Source organism: Ambystoma mexicanum, chromosome 4q (genome assembly GCF_040938575.1).
Source record: "Ambystoma mexicanum isolate Mex_15411 chromosome 4q, UKY_AmexF1_1, whole genome shotgun sequence".
Lineage (NCBI taxonomy): Eukaryota > Metazoa > Chordata > Amphibia > Caudata > Ambystomatidae > Ambystoma > Ambystoma mexicanum.
This window is the reverse complement of record NC_090928.1, coordinates 1,247,465,832-1,247,485,035: the sequence shown is the minus strand read 5'-3', so window position 1 is coordinate 1,247,485,035 and position 19,204 is coordinate 1,247,465,832. Positions and strand designations below refer to the sequence as shown.

General features: G+C 50.7%; 1 protein-coding gene across 5 annotated transcripts in view; it reads right to left on the bottom strand.

The window, feature by feature from the left end:
- LOC138468321 (exportin-5-like) overlaps nt 1–19,204 on the bottom strand; it is a 2,334,215-nt gene that overhangs the window by 1,015,137 nt on the left and 1,299,874 nt on the right. For all 5 annotated transcript variants that reach the window (XM_069608827.1, XM_069608826.1, XM_069608825.1 and 2 more), the window contains exon 22: nt 18,321–18,417. In XM_069608827.1, the coding sequence (XP_069464928.1) occupies nt 18,321–18,417 (97 nt within the window). The remainder of the gene's footprint in view (nt 1–18,320; nt 18,418–19,204) is intronic.

Here is a 19,204-nt window from a genome sequence, read left to right as displayed (position 1 = left end):
TGGAGTTTATTCAGTTGGTACGCATGGACTCCGAGGTATAGGGGGTTTGCGTAGTCCAGTCTTGATATAACGATTGATTGGACCGCAGAGAGTCTGTTGGGAAAGGCGAGATATGGAAAGATGCACCTAAGGGTTTTAAGGTGGTAGTGACAGGACTTTGAGACGACGTTGACTTGGCGCGAGAGTGTTAGGTCAGAGTCAAGGGTGCATCCAAGATTTTTCACTGAGTTGGAGGGGGTCAGTGAGTTGCCCATGGCGGATGGCCAGGGTAGTGGGTGCGGAAGAAGTTCGGAGTTGCCACATAACAAGAGGTGGCTTTGGGTCATCCAGAGTTCTATGTCAAGGAGGCAGGAGGCCAGGTCAGGTCAGGTCGGGAGTTGGGTTTTGAGTTCAGGAGTTTTAGAATTGAATGTCGTCGGCGTAGTTGTAACACAGGATGTTGTGTTAACGAATTATTGGTGGGAGGGTGATCAAGTAGAGATTGAATAGAAGGGCGGATAGGCATGCTCCTTGTGGGACTCCTGTGTCGACTGGTCTGTATAGGTGGAGAGTATTGTTATTTGGTACCTATCTTTGAGGAATGAAGCTATCCATTTAAGAGCGGTTCCACAAATTCCTAGGGAGTGGAGGCGGTCTAGGAGGATTGAGTGATTGATGGTGTCAAAGGCGGGGGATAGGTCAAGAAGGATTAGTGCGGCGCATCCCGCGGAGTCTGCCGTAATTTTAAGGTCATCCCAGATTGAGGTGAGGGTGGTTTCAGTTCCGTAACGGGCTCTGAAATCTGATTGTGCGGGGTCTAGGAGATTGCTGGCTTCGACAGGCATTTAGTTGGGAGTAGGCAGTTCGGTCAAAGAGTTTGGCAAGGAACCTGGTGTTTGAGATGGGGTGGTAGTTTTTGGGCTCAAGAGGGTCGAGGGAAGGTTTTTTAATTAGAGGTTTGACATGAACCGTTTTGAATGCGTCGGGAAAGATACCAGAGGAAAGGGAGGCATTATAATGGATCTTGCGTGTTCTCCGGCGCTGGTGGAAGTGAATATTTCTTTGAGAGTTGTGGCTGGGCAAGGGTCCAGCAGAGAGCCAGATGGTTTGCGGGCAGATAGAAGTTTGAGAAATTGCTCTGGTGATATTGGACTAAAGTATTTGAATGTTGGTTGCGTAGTGGTCGCAGCTGATGGGCTGGCCGGTATGAGGGGGGGAGTGGGGGGGGGGTATTGCCTGGTGGATGAGAAAGCCAGTTTGGTGGCTAGAGTAGTTGTTCTTTCGAGAGCCGTGGTGTAAAAGTGGAGGGAGTGAGAGTCGCACAGTGATTGTGAGGGGGGGTCGGGACGGTCGTGGTGCAAGCTGGTTTGGTGAATTCGGAGATTATTTTGTGGCTTTCTTTGCTTGGGTTTTTGTAGTTTAGGATTCGGGAGTTGTAGTGGGCTTTTTTTGCTTTCCGGATTTCGGCCTTGTACTGATAAAGGTGTCGGGCCAAGGTGGCCCTGCTCTCCTGGGTTTTGTCTTTCTGCCATTTGCGTTCTAGGTATTTATATAGTTTAGTGATCTTCAACTCAGGAGTGAACCATCTGGGGAAGAGGCCACGGCGGGTTGATGGTTTGCAAGGGGGTGTGAGCCGCATCAGATGTGTTGAGCCACGAGTCAAAGGCGTCAGGGGTTAGTTGTTTATTGAGTTAGCAGGTAGGTGGTGGAGACTGGAGGAGTGCGTCGGCTAGGTCCGGGATGATTATTAGTTTTTTCCAGCATTCGGAGGTTCAGATTCGAGGACGGGAAGGGGGTCAGGTGAGCGAATGGCGAAAGAGAATGAAGTGATCGGACCAGATGATAGGGGTAGGGGGGGTTTAGATGAATCCGGGTGTTGGAGCTAAAGATGGCATCAAGAGTGTGTCCTTTATAGTGAGTCGGGCCATTTATGTGGGGTTGGAGGTTAATTGCGTCTAAACCATCAACCAGAGTGTGTCGTAGGGTTGGTGGGGATGGCGAGCCATATATTGAAGTCTCCAAGAAGGGTGAGGTTGGGATGGTTTAGTTGAAGGGTGGCAATAGTCTCGCAGAAGTTGTTTGCGAATTGTCTATCGTAGCCAGGGAGCCTGTACATTATTAGGACGCTGTGTGAGAGCGACAGGGAGAGGGATAGTTTAACAAGGAGAGATTTGCAGGAACGAATGGAAGGTTGGTCGTCGATGATTGAGGTGTGGAAGAGATACTTGAAGACTAATGCTACTCCCCCTCCTCTAGAGGGACGGTTCAGTGGGATGAGGAAGTAGTCAGGGGGGAAGGCTTCATTAGCGATTGGGGCAAAGTCGTCAGAGAACAAAGTTTCGGTGATGAAAACCAGGTCTGGATTGTCAGAGGCGAGGAGGTCAAAGATGCAGTGTCTGTTTTTTGCTACAGATCGTGCATTAAATAGGATGCAGTTCACATCGGCAGGCGAGGTTGGTCTCGGAGCTGGAGCGGAAGGGGGTGGTGGCGGAGAGAGTGGAAGCTGGAGCTGGGGAGGGGTAGGGTGGGTGATCGCTGGGAATAGTGGGCGAGCAGAAAAATTGGCGGGCTTCGGGCGGGATTAGGTGGCTGCGTATGTTAGGATGATCAGGTTTGGCTCGGGGGATTTGAAGGTGGAGTGTGGGTGGTTAGGAATTTCAGTATATACTCTATATACTGTCTAACTCTTTTTAAGAGAAGTCTGGCTGCTCGCCACAGCTACCAGGTAAATCTGGGTGGTACAGACTGCTACAATTGGGTTTACTGCGAACACCTTTAGTCCTAAGCCTTTTGCAGTGGTCCCTAAGGGAACTGCACAGGTTTCTGCCTAACACCGTCTCTGTAACTCGAACCAAGGTGGGGCCCTTTGTTCCACTTTTTGGCGGGCTTCTCCACAAAAGCCCTCCAAATGGTGCCACTGTGTCTGGGTTCCACAGGATGTGTGGGGAGGGGAATTGGCACCTTTGACTGCGTTGCCTTAGCAACCCAAGTCGCACTCTATTCTGATTGGCCCAGTGGTGAGCCGCCCGCTCACCACTTAGCATGTATGAGTGACAGCTAGACTGTTGAATGGGGGGTTTTCTGCATAAAAGTAGGGCTTTTGGGACTGGAACTTCAGGACCTAAGAAATCCGAAGAGGGGAGGAGCTGAGCCATCTGCAACGACGACACCACCGATGGAGCCCTGCTGCAACAACCTCACCATTTCCCCAACGACAAGAGGAGATCTTCTGCTGGAAGAGTCTTCTCCCTCTGAGCTGGTGGGATCAACCAGTTCGCCATTTCACCTTCCAGGACGTCTCTTGGTCGAATCCCCCGTGCTAAGCACCCCGGTGGCCGGAAAGCCAAGCTTCACCACTGTGACCGCGAATAAAAGGAACGCACCTTTTAACCGACGAACTCCACGGCTGGTCTCTTCCCTGGGCAGTGCAACGATTACCAGTTTCCTCCTCAACAAGATCTTCTCTTCCCCTGGTCGAAACCACGACTTGCATCCACTGCCAGGAACAACTGCCACCGCTGGAGCTTCCTCTCTCTTTAAGGTACCGTGTTCCACCTGGCCTCCCTTTCTACGGATTGCTAAAGGTGACCCTTAAATCCTTGGCTTTCCAACTGGGTTCGGCCGCAGACCTTCTAACTTTACCTTTTGCTTCAACCTAATCTCTTTTGAACATTTTCACAAAGACTTGAGTGCTTTTTAAACACTCTGATCTTGGACACATTTCGCTTTGCTCCATTTAAAGTGGGCCTGGCCTATGAACTTTGGCTCTACAGTAGACTCTGCCTTCACTAACTTGTTGTGGTCTTATAAAAGTGTTGGGAACTATTTATTTTCATGACCTGCCTTTTTCTCTCCCTTTAAACTAAATTATTGGAGTGCCATCTAAGTTACGCGCTCACATCTGTTTTGACAAATAGTGATGTTTTGACTTAGACTTGTCTAGTGATTAAGGGAGGTGTGTATACTTTTCCCCGAGAGTGTTTGAACTTGCTTTGATATATAGTGCTAGTGTATTTTCTAAAGTGTGTGTTAAATAAATAATTATATACTTTTGATACAAAGCTCTGGTCAGTGTTTGCTTGCTCTAAAGTGTTTATAGCCCTATTGTGTATCCTCTGTATACTGCCCTACTCTTCTTGAGAGAAGTCTGACGTCATCGTGCTCCGCTGGCTTGATGTTTGGAGAGGGGAATGGTAGGGAGTGAGAAGGAGGGTGGGATTATTTGGGAAGGCAGATCGGGGAGGGGGGAGGTCCACGGTGGTGGTTTCCGACAAACCCTGGTGGAGTGGGTGCACTCATGCTTCGTACGAGCTGTTAGGTGTAGTTCCAAGTGCAACTTACAGTTTATTGGACTTTATAAGTTCGGCTATATCACTGGCTGAGAGTAGTCTTGATTTCAGGGTTACACGAAGCCGGGTGATATTATTCACTTATTCTAGGTTTTAGTGTACTATTTGTACTAGCTTGCAGATATTCGGCCATTTTGAAGTGTAGATAGACCTTAGGATATGCTAATTAGGCGGCTTATTTAGTTGTAGCTACAGCACAGATACGCTGTTGGGTAGGCTTTCTTCTAGTAAGCTGGAATACAGGTAAACTATTAAGGAGAAATTGACTGTAGCAACACCCCAGGTATGGTTTTAGTTGGACTTTTTGGTGGAGTCTAGGAGGGCTTTCTAATTGTAGTTCTAAATTCAGTGGGTTCACGCTATTAGGCACACTTCCAAGTTCAATTTGCACAGAGATGATATTAGACTATTAGGTGCACTTCTAGATTTAACTGTACACAGATGGTATTAGGTCTACCTCTAGATTCAATTTGTATAGAGGGGATATTAGACTATTAGGCACAGTTCTAGGTGGGCAAGGATGATCAGTGGAGACAGAAAATCATGGCAATTAGCCACCTTTAAGATCCTGAAACAGTTAATGGAAAAACTGGAGCTTAAACAAAACAAAACCGACTAAGCCTTTCTCTTCTACGGTTTTTCTTTTCCTCTCAGTAACTCTGCATGTCGTCTAAAGAGACTATCTTCTATCAGAGTGACAAATCTGGACAAAATATAGGAAAATGTGAAGATAAGGTAAAAATCAATTATTTGATTAAATTCAACGATAAAAAAAAAAAAAGAATGAATACAGCAAGAGCATTTCCCAGTTTCAGAGACACCACAATTTGTACACTTTTTTTAATTCAACTGTAGACCTCCAGGAACCTGTTCCAAATGTCCCAGAATTTTTCAATATCATCCGCATTCTTGTAAATTGCTTTCTCATAGGTTAAAATTGTTTAAAGCTCATCCACCCATTCATCAATGCTAAAGGAACGATTCAACTTCCATGATCTCAATATCATCCTCTTAGCAACCATACTGGCACAGAGTAGCCAAGTCGCTTGCCCAAAAGAGACGTCATCAATCACTGATATGTCCCCTAGAATCAATAAGGTGGCCGAGAGGGGAATCGTACAACTCAAACCAGTCCTAACCTCTTACATACGCACTCCCAGAATCTCTTCGTTTTAGGACAAAACCATATCAGATGACTGAGGGATCCTCTAGCACCTTTGCACTTCCAACAGAGTTCATTGTCCAAGAGTTGTCTCTTAAATAACCTAACCAGTGTCCAGTAGGACCTAAAGAGCAGTTTCGTTTGTGATGCTCTAAGACCCCAATCCAGACTCACCAACCGGGTATTCTCACAGCGGCGCTGCCAACAGATACAAGGAACAAGTTACTTACCTGTAACTGTTGTTCTCCAGCATGGGTCTGGCATGGATTCACATGCTCATGAATATTCCCCGTCAGGCTGGGAATCCTCGGTAAAGAAAAAAAAAACAGTATCAGTTTCGTTTCTGATCTGTCTTTCGCAGTAATAACCAATCACTGATCTCTGCGTCATACTGACCACAGCCAATGACTGCCCTCTACCTAAACCCCGCCTCTGGCAGCCATCTTCAGATTTGGAAGCACGTGAAGTGGCAGTATGACCAAGTGAAGAGCCGCAGAGGGGTAGGCGGGAGGGTTCGCATGTGAATCCATGCCAGACCCATGCTGGAGAACAACAGTTACAGGTAAGTAACTTGTTCCTTCTCCAGCATGGGGTCTGGCATGGATTCACATGCTCATGAATAAAGAATACATAGCAGTACACACATGCACAACCACGGGAGGTGGCAAAGGCTCAACATTAAGCATCACATCAAACTCAACATTAAGCATCTTACCTCCTCACCAGGCTCACCTCAGGCGAACAGGTTGCGCAGCACTGCTTGGCCGACCCTGGACTCCTCCCTGGAATCCCGGTCAACGCAGTAGAATTTCGTGAAGGTGTGCGTCGACCTCCACGTAGCAGCCCTGCATATGTCCAGCAGGGGCACACCAGATAGGAACGCCGTGGTAGCTGCGATCGCTCTGGTGGAATGGGCTCTCGGACGGCCAGGCAGCGGTCGGTTTGCCAACCGGTGACAGTACATGATACAGCCGGAGAGCCATCTGGAAATGGAAGCCTTCGAGAGAGCCTTCCCCTGATTGACAGGTCCAAAGTTCACAAAGAGTTGTGACGTCTTCCGAAAACACTTCGTGCGGTCCACGTAGAACTTTAGCGCTCTGGCCACATCCAGCGAGTGCAAAGTCCTCTCAGCCGGCGACGAAGGCGACGGGAAGAACACAGGCAACACCAAGGGTTCGTTGAGATGGAAGTCCGACGGTACCTTGGGCATGAAGGAGGGGTGCGTCCTGAGCACTACCCTCGTTGCGTGAAAAGTCAAGTACGGGGCCTTGCAGGAAAGGGCCTGGATCTCTCCCACTCGTCGTGCGGAGGTGATGGCCACAAGAAACGCTGTTTTCCACGACAGAAATTTCAACGGAGCTGAGTACAGAGGCTCGAACGGAGGTCCCATGAGCTTGGTCAGCACCACGTTGAGCTCCCACGCCGGGGCCGGAGCCTTCACCGGCGGGAACGATCTGAACAGTCCCTTCATGAACTCTTTCACCAGACGATGAGACCACAAGGACGTCCGCCCCGTGGTTCTGGTGTATCGGGAGATCGCAGCAAGATGAATCTTGATGGACGCGTGTGCCAGTCCAGCTTTGGCCAGCGTCACCAGGTACGGCAGTACTTGGGGGGCCGTAATCCGTAGAGGGTTAATCTTCTGTGCGTGGCACCAGACAGAGAACCTCTTCCATTTGTGTCCGTAGCATTTAAGAGTCGACGACGCCCTGGCCTTTGCAAGAACCTCTGCAGTCGGCCGGTATGTCGTATCCTCCAAACTCTAGCGCTGCAGGAGCCAGGCCTGCAAGTTCAGCGATTTCGGGTCGTGGTGGAGGATGGCGCCTCCTTCTCTGGAGAGTAGATCCGCGTCCACCGGCAGCTTGATTGGCGGGGACGCTGACAAGTCCAGAAGGTCCGGGAACCATATCTGCCTCGGCCACGCAGGTGCGACGAGGATCATCCTGCACCGTGACCTCTTGAGCTGGTTGACGAGCCAGATTAGCAGTGGCAAGGGAGGGAACGCGTAGAGGGACAGGCCCTCCCAGGGGAACGAGAAAGCATCGCCCATGCTCCTCGCGAACCTCCGGCACTTGGAGTTCGTCGCCGTCGCGAACAGGTCGATCAGGGGTGTGCCCCACCGTCGGAAGAGGCGATCCACTAGATCCTGCCGTAGCTCCCACTCGTGGCACAAGCGCAGCTCCCTGCTGAGTGAGTCGGCGATGGTGTTTTTTATCCCTGCTAGATGAAACGGCACCAGAAAAATCCTTTGGGCGATGGCCCAATGCCACAGGTCCTGCGCCGCCTTGGACAGTGCTGGGGACCTGGTTCCGCCCTGTTTCCTGATGTAAAACATGGTGGTGGTGTTGTCGGTGAAGATCCTCACCACCTTGCCCTTGAGGGACGGAAGGAAGGACCTGAGGGCCCAAAACACTGCACGGAGCTCCAGGACGTTGATATGTAGGGATTTCTCCGTCGGGAGCCAAAGGCCTCTTGCGTGCAGATTTTCGGTGTGCGCTCCCCACCCTTCCAGGGAGGCATCCGTGGTCACTGTCTCCTGGTGGGCTGGGGTCTGGAAGTCCAAGCCCGCCGTCAGATGCGCGCGGGTGCCCCACCACCGGATCGCTCGTCGGAAACTCTCGTCGAGTGTGATCCTTTCCTCGAAGCTGCCCGTCGTTTGGATCCAACGCGCGTCCAGGAACTCCTGCAACGGGCGCATCCGGAGCCTGCACATGGGAATGAGGTAGATGCAGGAAGACATCATTCCGAGGAGGGACTTGATGGACCTCACCTTGGCCGCGTCGGCCACCAACATCCGCTGCACCTTGCCAAGGATGGTCCTGGTCCTCTCCTCCGACGGGGAGGCCAGAAGAGACACTGTGTTGAGCCTCGCTCCCAGAAACAGAGCGTCTTGCGCGGGTACCAGGTGGGATTTGGCGTAGTTCACGGAGAATCCCAGGTCCGTGAGAAGTTGGACGGTCCTTGCCGTGTGAACCACGGCAAGCTCCCTCGTCTTGGCTCGGATGAGCCAGTCGTCCAGGTAGGGGTAGACGTGGACCCCCTCGCGGCGCAGCTGCGCCGCCACCGGTGCGAGGCACTTGGTGAATACCCTGGGTGCCAACCGTAGTCCGAAGGGGAGGGCTTTGAACTGGTAATGACGCCCTTGGACCACAAACCTGAGGAATTTTCGGTGCCCCTTTAGGATGGGGATATGGAAGTAGGCATCCTCCAAATCCAACGACGACAGGAAGTCTCCTTCCTCCAGCTGACCCAGGACGTGCTGGAGGGTGACCATCCGGAACTTTTGCGCCTTGATGAACTTGTTCAGACGCCGCAGTTCCAGGATGGGGCGCCATCCCCCGTCTTCTTCTTCACGAGGAAGTATCTCGAGTAGACTCCGGAGCCCCGAAGCCTCTTTGGGACGAGTTCGATGGCGCCCTTCCTGAGCATCGCTTTTACCTCCAGGAGAAGTTGAGGGACGTGAAGTTCTTTCCTGGCCACGGGGGGGACGCGCGGGCACCTTCTCTGGAACTCGAGCGCGTGGCCCCGGGGAAAGGCGTCCAGCACCCAACGGTCGGTGGAGATGGACTCCCACACGCTGACGAAGCTCGCCAGCCGGCCTCCCACCGGGGTGCTTCGGTGGGGGCCCGACCCCACGGCCGGTTCAATCCTGCTTCGACGAGGCTTTGCCGCCTTGACCTCCTTGGCGACGACGGCGGGGTCCGCCAGACTTGCCTCGTCCTCTGTAGGCCTCCTGAGACGACGAGCGGGCCGCTTGACGGTAGGTGGAGAAACCGCCGCCGGAACCTTTGGAGGCGCCCTTGCCTCCGCTGCTCCGAAAGGGCGTCCGTCGTTGTTGCAGAACTCCCAGGGCCCGGGCCGTCTCAGTGTCCGCTTTAATGGCCTGAAGGGAATCGTCCACTGTTTTCCCAAACAGGTTGTTCCCATCAAAGGGCATGTCCAGGACTCTGGTCTGAACGTCTTGACGGAAGTCCGTAGCCTTGAGCCATCCACGCCGCCTAAGGCAAACGCCGTTGCCCAACTGGCGGAACCCAGTGTCGGCGATGTCCGTCGCAACGGTAATGGCGTGGTCCGAAGCCACCTCACCTTCCTGCAGGATCTCCAGAGCCTATGTCCTCTTGTCGTCTGGCAGGAAGTCCAGCAGTGGAGCCAGTTTGTACCAGAGCTCCCTGTCGTAGCGGGCCACGATAGCCAAGGCGTTGGCCGCTTTAATCGTCGTCGCTGCCGACGAGATGACTCTGCGTCCCATAGCGTCAAATTTCTTTCCCTCACCGTCCGGTGGGGAAGTCGATGTGGAGGCCGCCCTCTCTTCTAGCTGGCGTCGTGGAAGGGTTCTTGAGGAGGGTGAGGCCCTCATCCCAAATGTCGTCCAATAGAGGCACTGAGAGGACCGTCTTCCTCTTGGCCTCGCGCCGCTGATAAAGGAAACCTTCCTTCTTCTCCTCAGGGCAGAGTTGAAAAAGCTCGGATGCCCTGGTGATCATGGAGTGGAACGATCCAATCTCGTCGGGCGGAGGCGGCCTGGTGGGAGGCGACGACGGTACATCCTCGTCGTATACCTCGTCGTCCGTACCCGTCGCTGCCGTGTCAGTCCCCGTATCATCCCCTAGGGTGGACGGGAAGGAGGGCTGGACGGAGCGCGACGGCTGAAAAGGAGGTGGAGGGTGGATCCTTCTTTTCTTAGTAGGGGGAACACCAGAAGGTCCCGGTCCTGGGTCCCCCGACGGGAGAGGTTCCTCCGTCGGCAACGGTAGTCTCGTCCTTATCTCTGAGCATAAGGACTGTATAGCCAACAAAATGGCCGCCGAGTTGTCTTGCGGTGCTGGCAGAGGGGAATCCGACGGGCGATCAGGGGCCCCGTCGGTACCCTCGACGATGTCGTTGTTACCTGCGTCGGGATCCATCCCGACGGGCCGGTCTTCTTCCACGCCGAGGCCGTCGCTTAAGACCTCGACCAGTTCCTCCTCCGAGGTTGAAGCCGAATCTACGACGACGCCCTGCCCCCCCTTTCTCTTCCCCTCGGGGGATTTCACGGGGGTCCTATCGATGGGCACAAAAGAGGACTCCCTCCGAGGTGGCAGGGAGACTCTGAGCCCCCGAGGTCGCCACCGCTGGTGTAGCCTGCACAGGCTGAGCCAGGGCCGCCGCAACAGTTTCGATAGAGGGCTTGGCCGGATGGATTAAGGCCTTCACCACCTTAGGTGCGCTCACCGCCTTATCCTTGAGGGGGGGGGACACCGCCTCGCTCCCCCTCCGCCTTCGAGCTCGACCGGGGCCTCTCCAGGAGCTTCGCCGGGTGCTCGGCCTTCCTCTTACCCGACCCAGAGCGTTGCTTGTGGTTGATGGTGCCGGGGAGGGTGCGCCCTGCCTGGCGCCCGTAGAGCCCGACCGTTCGGCGCTCCCGGTGACAGCGGACTTGCGGTGCTTGGCCTTATGTTGGACCCCCGTCGCCGGGGAGTCCTCAAAGGTCTTAGAAGACCGCTCGGTTTTCTTCTTCTTCTTCTCGCCGGACGGGCTCTTCCCTTCTAGCCAGTTGGCGAGACGTTGATGGCGGTCCTTCATGGTCCGCTCCGACATGTTGCCGCAAAACGCACAGTCCTTCTCCACGTGCGTCTTGTCCTCATGTAGGCAGTAGAGACAAAATGAGTGTTCGTCCTCCTTGAAGACGTTCTGAAGCTGGCATCCAGGGCAGACCCTGAACAGCTTTCCGGGCGTCGAGCTTCCCTTCTCCTGGGCCATGACTGGGCCTGAGAAACTTCTGGAGTCCTCCAAAAGCGTAGCTCGACGAATCTTCACCCTTGAGGGGCGCAGACGAATCCGACACGGGTCCCCGTTGATCGGATAGAGAGTCGGTGGAGCTTGAGGCTCTTTTGACCGAAAAAATGAAGTTTTTGAGAAAAAAAAACGTGAAAAAATAGCACTAACGCTCGAGAGCAATAGCATGAGGATCCCAACACATGAACGTGCGGTAAAAATCTGAAGATGGCTGCCAGAGGCGGGGTTTAGGTAGAGGGCAGTCATTGGCTGTGGTCAGTATGACGCAGAGATCAGTGATTGGTTTTACTGCGAAAGACAGATCAGAAACGAAACTGATACTGTTTTTTTTTCTTTACCGAGGATTCCCAGCCTGACGACGGGGAATATTCATGAGCATGTGAATCCATGCCAGACCCCATGCTGGAGAATCAATTTCTTCTCCTAACTCATCCGCCCAGATTACTGGTAGCCTCGAATCTTCTTTCCTAAATGACTTTAGATATCCGTACATCGTAGCAGCCGGATGAGTACCACTTCCACACAACTGTAACATAGACCAGGCAATATTTTGATCCAGCAAATCAGGCCCACCAAGGCAAGCAGTGACAACTGCTTTCAGTTTTCTGTACTCTGCAAATGAACCACCGGCCATATCGTGAGTTCGACTCAGCTGCGTGTATTGGATACAATTTCCTCCATCTATCAGATCACGGAGGTAATTTATTCCCGCCAAGAACCACTCTGGCCAGAAGAAAACCTTCCCTTGACTTTTCAAGGCAGGATGGAGCCAAATGGCGGCATCTATGTGCAGGTAGGGGTCTGCATTCATGCGTTTTGAGATGTCACACCAGCAATCTTGTAGAAAACTGGTCAAAGTATTCGCTCCCTTCGATTTATTTTTCTTTTTAGAACAGGGCTAGAAAGGCATTTCCACAACCTCATCATTTAATCGAAGTCTGTTTGAAAACATGAACACTGTGTGTCCACCTCTCACTGCTGGCCCCTCACAGGAGTTAAAAACACAATAGACGCCATTATAAAAATAAGGCACTACACTTTAAAAGTTATTCCCTAGCTAGATAAGATGGGGCCTAGTGCCCTTCGATTCACAAATCCCAGTGGAACTGTTTTCAGGAGGCTAAGAGTATTTAAAGTAGACTGAACAGGCAGTGGCTAGTGTTTTAAAGATGAACAAGAAATGCAGGTTAGTTCTTAACAGGCCCTCTTCCCAATCAAACAACCTTAGGAGAAGCCCAGGAGAGGATCCTTTACCAGAACTCCAACAATCACGGTCAGGCAAGGGAGAGTTAGGGCAAGGACTTTACGCCCATCAAGCCTTATGATGATTGGAGATAGAAACAGATATTTATACTCACCTGTGTACTCAGATTCACTCACGGACCATTTCTAGGGTTCCTAAAATCACATGCCCCATGTCTCTTGTCTCAATTCCATCTGATTAGGGGGAAGAGGTTGGTAGCGCAGAGGTCTCTTTCCGCATTAGGATTTAAGTCTGGCTAGTCAGTGGTTGAACACTCTGGCGAAACAGTTCCTGGCTCTAGAAGACCCTGGCATGAAGAAACGATTACCACTTTGGCAACATCCTCAGAGGGCCCTCGAAGAAAGATGCAGGCAGAGATCAGTGATGGGCAATGCGAAGAAATAGCGAAAGACTAACCTAGTCCTGGAAACAAAGAAGCTGGAGCAGCAAGAGCAGCATCTACATGAGGGACACACCTTGTTTCACAAGTCGATGGTCTTCAGCGTCCCAAGTCTGAACTTGGGACGGTAACCTACGCAGCGAGGTACCACGAGGAAGGTGGTCAGCCCACGGAAACTTATCCATCTCAGAAAATTGAGTCTTCCTTGTGTCAACCTAAAGCACTTTTTGCCATGGTTAAATCTATCTTTTTCAGCTAAATTTGTTCCTACAGTTAGGCCCTCACAGGAGCTCTGCGGCTCACTGTCGCAGTTCTATATCTCAAAAATTGAGACTATTCAAGCTAATATTTCCACTGCTGAACGGCTTCTGTCCGGGAGAGTAAACCTCCTGACCCTGTGGTTTGGCTTCTCTGATGGTCTTCCTTTCCTCTTTTCTCTGCTCTGAAGAAACGGTATCTGCTGCCATTCAAAAGATCAAGTCTGGTTCACCTTCAGAAGTGGTCCCGCTGGCAATTATGAAGAAGATCTCCCCCGATCTATTGAGGGAGATCACGATGGCTCTTAATACTTCCTGCCAGTCGGGGTGTGCCCTGCCTGAACTTAAGGTTGCCACGGTGATCCCCCGTTTAAAAAACATTTGCTGGACCCATCAGTCCTCTCCAACTACCGCCCTATTACTCTTGCCATTTCCTATGAAGCTTTTGGAAGTTCTGGTCGCCCCTCTTCTATCCTCTTTTCTGGAGTCTTCTGAACTTCTCGACCCTGCCCAGAGTCAGGCTTTAGGCCTGGCCGGGGCACAGAAAGCATCTTGGTCTGGGTCCAGGAAGACATGGCCAGGCTGGTGGATGCAGGGGGTAGGGGGGGGCTTGGGGGTGTCGGCGCCCAAATTGTATTGGATCCGTCAGTGGATTTTGGCACGGTAGACCACCCCTCCCTGCTGTCCTGCCTGGCGCAGACCGTTATATCTTGTCAGGTTCTAGCCTGGTTCTCTTCGGTCCTGGTGATTTATTCCCAGACTCTCTCTCAAGGCTCTGCCTTGTCTCCCTTCCTCTTCCATACTTACATCTGGCCATTGGTGTGCATCATCTGCTCCCTCCGCATCAGGTGCTATTCCTATGCCGACTCAGATTCTGATTTGGTTAGATCTGAATCGGGCTGAGATGTCGTTGTGCCTCCATCAGTGCCTGACGGCCGTGGGGGTGTAGAAGAACCGCAACTGACTGAAGTTGAATGGAGACAAGACAGAGGTTCTGGTGGCAGGCTCCCCCCCCCCTGGCCCCTCACTTTGGGTGTCCTCTTTCTGACCTCCATCACATGGTCCCCTTTCGGTCCCGGCGGTCAAGGTGAAAAATTAGGAGTGATCTTATCGGCTTCTCTATCCATGAATGACTAAGCTTCAGTATTAAGCAAAACTGGCCACTTCCAACTTAACATTTTGAAAAAGGTGCTCCCCGTGTTGCCAGCTCCCCTTTGTCCCCTGGTGGTTGCGGCCATGGTGCTGAGCAGATTGGAGTACTGTAATATCCTTTATTTGGCTCCGCCTAAGGGTGTGATCCAACAGCTACAACGCTTGCAAAATCCTGCGGCTTGGGTCGCAACAGGTTCACCTTATGGGGCCCACGTCTCATCTTTCCTTCGTTCTCTGCACTGGCTGCCGGTGGCCCAGCGCATTAGGGTTAGGGCGCTCTGCATTGTTAATCGGGCACTGCATGATCAGGGGGCAGAATATCTTTGCTCCAAATTCTCCCGTTATTTCCGAAGGCGTTCTTTGCGCTCAGCTTTGTCAGGCTTGCTCTGTGTGTTGGCCTTCCGCCGTGCCAGTCTTGGTGGCCAGGCCTTTTCGGTAGCGGCAGCGCAACTATGGAATGATCTTCCGCTGGCAGTAAAAAAAGTGCCTAATCATTTGGCTTTCAGAAAGGCGTTAAAAACATATTTGTTGCAGACATATGCGGCTGTTGGGCTTGTGGCCAATTTGTCCTTTCTCCCTAGAACCATGGATGACTAACGATGAGCTCTGGGCCTTCAGTTCGAAGGCCCTCTTCGTAGGGATCTTGGCTCCAAGGAGCATATAAAAAAATGGCTGAGAAAGTTCCCCTTTGAGCCAGGATTCGAGCTGATGTTGCCCCCAAGCGGACCAATGGTAAGGATCTGCACCATTCCAACCGGATGGGGGCTGTCCAGTACTAGACACACCTTGGCATGGATGTGGACTGGAACCAGACAGTCCCAGTCCCCATATCTGGCCACAGACACCACCTTTTTGCCAGAAAAAGCTGGTGCTTTCCCCAAGAAAGGGCATATCATACATGAAACTCTGTCCCTGAGAGGGTAGAAAGAAAGCCAGAATACCAATGATGGCCAAAAGACAGGTGAAAATCTAGTGGCACAGACATTTTACAACATATGGTAAGCAGTCAAATGCAAAAGTGAATGCGAGAATAAAAAGAAACAGTAGAAACTTTCTACTGGCACCAGCCAGTCTTTTACAGATCATGCAAGTAAACAAATTTACCAAAACGAAGTTATAGGGACACACAATATCTCTATCATATCTCACTGTAAGGTGAAGAGTGCAGTGTAAAATATACAGAGAATTTTACAATGGAAAACAGTTCTCCTGCACTGATAACCATAAGGACTGATCCCTATAAACAGTTTAGCAAAGCAAGTAAGTATAAAGGCTTCACTTGCCTCCAGAAGTCAGTACAGACTATACCAAAAGCAAAAGGGGGAGTTGCATAGAAAGCAGCAAAAAGCAAATCTTTCCTAAAATGCCCCTTCACTCAAAGGGGCTGGCTTTTGCCAGTCACTGATGTTATTACGGGATGTTGAACAAACATTAGATGCCAGCTAATCCGGTTTACCCCCAAACACTACCAAAAACCCAGCCCCACCCCCCACAGGAGTGCAGTGTTGTCTAAACGGATCTATGTGATTATGGCACATCAGAAACGCCAAATCCAAACACATTGCAAAATCCCACCATCCTGCATCCCCCTACCCCTCCCACTTCGCTTTTTCGGTGGCGTACACAGATGTCTGCTTCCGACTCCTGTACCCCTGCAGCGCCAGTTCCCTCCCACTAAAGTGGGTCAGAGCTGGCACTGCAGAGTGCTTTTTCAATTTTGTTTCGTCTGTATTGCGCCCTGCTTCCAATGTCATGGAAGCAGGGGATATCCCTGCAACCTCCAAATCCCATAATGCAGAACAGCCAGAGGGGTTGCTGGGAGGACAACCCCGCAAGCCGCATTCCCCCCATTTGGGAATTATGGCATTCTCTCTTTTGGTTAATGCTGAATACACAGTAAATGCGCATTCAGCTTTTTTCTCTCATTATAACCCCATCTAAACCAGTCCAAACCCCTATGAAGGTTGCCATCATGGACTCACAAAGGTCCCAAGGGGACAGAGCAGCCATTTCAAGGCTTGTCTCGTGGGTTCCCCTTCACAAACGAAGTCCCAAAAACATAATGGCTGAGAGGTGGAGATAAAAAAACATGACAACCTCAATGGCTACCATTAAGGTAAATTGGGCTATTAATGTAGTAAATCGGTTCAAACTCCTGGTAAAGTCAAATCGAAATATTAACTGTCACAGCCTAAACCCTTCAACTAATGTACAGAGATAAGGCAAAAGTTGGCAGTCCTAGAAGCAACCCTCGGACTGGGCCCTTAGAGACGCCTTAATACCATAAATAAGGTAAAAAAAGATGTAGCAGCAGGTTTTCTTTTTCCAGTAGAAGTCCATATGAGCACAACAAAATTAATTAGAAACCCCCAAAATAAAAGGTGGAAAAAGCAAGAAGTAGGGGTCCCATAAAATGACTTCAGAACCCCAAGAAAGGAATTCGGTCCCAACACATGCCATGCAATCAATTGTATTGAGGCCAAAATGCAATGCCCGGCATCTTGTCTTATTGCCGACCTTGTCCAAGGCAACCCCTACTTATCTCCCCCACAGACAAGTTCAACGTAGACAACAATTCAGAGCCTAAATGAGTACTTGGCCCGGCCACAAGACACATTAAAATCCAGCAGTGCAAGACTGCCTGATGCAAACCCTCTGCATACCCCAAGCATCTAGTTTCCTGCTTGGAAAGAGGTCGTTTTGAGCCTGCACTTGTTACCTTTGCCACCAAACCCTCGGTGATGCATGGCTGAAGGGGAACCCTGGATCAGACAGACCAGGCAATGCTATTTCTGTAAGGTTCTGGTCCACTGCTGGGGCCGACACCAGGTTCTCCTAGGTCACCCACTCAGGGGCTCCCACTGCCAATTTGAATTAAAGCAAGGTCTCCCATGGAGGGGCCTCATTCGCATGTTGGTCAGCTCACTCTGGCCCTTGGGTGATGAAGGTGCTGCCAAACTAAGTGCTCCCACCACTTTAGCTACAACTCTGTCCACAGCCCTCTATAGAAGATTGTCTCCCTCACCATAAACCCCCCCCCATAAGTTTACAATTGCACTAAAATAAAGTGCTTCCATCCTAGAGAGTGCCCTTCATTAAAGAGGTCCGGCATTGCAGAGATAAACAAGCTCCTTGGAAATTGGAGTGCACTCCTGTGAAGTTCCAGGTATGCCGCCAGGGAGAAAGGAACCAAGGCAGAGGGTCTGCTACACGAAGGTGGAGTGGCCTGGCATCGAGAACTATCCTTGACCACGGAAGCAGGGATCGAGCCTGCAGGTGTGCCCTTGTGGTCCAGACCAGAGCCTCTGCTGGTTTAATCAAGCACAGTGGGTCCTGTGGCTGAGGCCAGCAGCACCTTGGCACAGTCTGCTGAAATGTCCCCTCTGAAGAATCTCCTAAATTGCGACTCCATTTTGAGGGCGAAGAAGAGTGATCCTTGAATGAGTTTGGGCAGTAGGACCTCTTCCTGTACTGCTTATGTTTCCTGTCCTTTCGAAGCGGGGCGTGATCCTGTATTTCCAACTACCCTCTCCTCTGGTTCCATACCTGGCTCTGAGGCGTCCATGTGCTACACGTGTGCAAGTAGGTGAACGATATAGCTGCACACTCCATAAGCGCCTTTGAATCCATCAACTGGCACAATACTGCACATAGTGGAGCTCACCCAAGAAGCACAGGCACTGTGAGTACAAGTACAGAGTTCATATTTGTAGCAGCCAAATAAAGTACAGCACTAGCACTGCTGAGGAGCGTGCTGGTCATGGAGATGCACAGGCGTCCCATGGTGGCTATTCACATTTATTCGCAATCTCGCTCATGGCCATTTCAAAGAGGAGGAATCGGTGCGAGGAAGAAACCGAATTGAACTTAAGAAAATGCACACACAAAACAAAATCGACATGCATTAAAAAGAAGTGTATTACCAGCTACATTGCCGAAATAGGGGTCCAAATAAATGCCGACAGTTTAAAATACTTGTGCAATGTACATTTTACTATCTTACCAGCCATCATATAGAGCACCAAAAAAGCCTTGAGTTCTTTCCATTGCCGTCTCGTATTCCGGTGGATCATAAATATCCAGCAGCGGTCGGGGAAGATCTAAAGTAGGGAGAGGAAATGGAACTTGCTCGTTTGTTTTACACTTGAATCTCGTCTATATGGTTATTCTGGAAGCAGAATACATTCACTAGTCTGAACATTGAATAAGAGACACACTAATAGTCCAACAAGTGTCCGGCTAAAGAACAAGTGACTTACACTTCATATTTCTTGCTGGATACATTCTTCTTCCAACAGATGCATCTTTAGAAAAGGTTCTTTTGAGGTCATAATTCTATTTTTAGGGTTCCTTTGAATAGATTGGAGTCTGCTAAACCTTGCCGGCTTTCTTGTTTTCTAGACTCTTTTGATGTCAGAGGGAATTCTACAGAAGTCGCCCTGAAGCTGCAACCCCCTTTTGGGTGTGCTGCTCTTAGTAGCCCATTTGGTTAGCAGAGCAGAAGTAATCATTGAGCATCCAATTATATCCCTGGTTATTTCTGTCACACAGAAAACGCGTTCGGGAGTAGTTTGTAAATATTACCAATAACAGACCCTACACCGTTAAAACTTGGGAGAAAACAAAACAAGTACACGCTAGCATGCACAATTCTATGAACTTTTCAATATTTTATAAGCGTGATCGCGCGGAAACACCAATACAACTTATTAAGGTTCTATGTCATTATCGTCTAATATTAAGATAATGACATAGAACCAAAAAAGACAGATTTTAATATTCGAAATACTTTAATTCCTCCCCCTCCCCTTCATCCTCTCCACCACCCAAACACCGCCTCACACTTGCACCAGCACCCCCACACGCAGACGCACTCCTTCCTCCCAG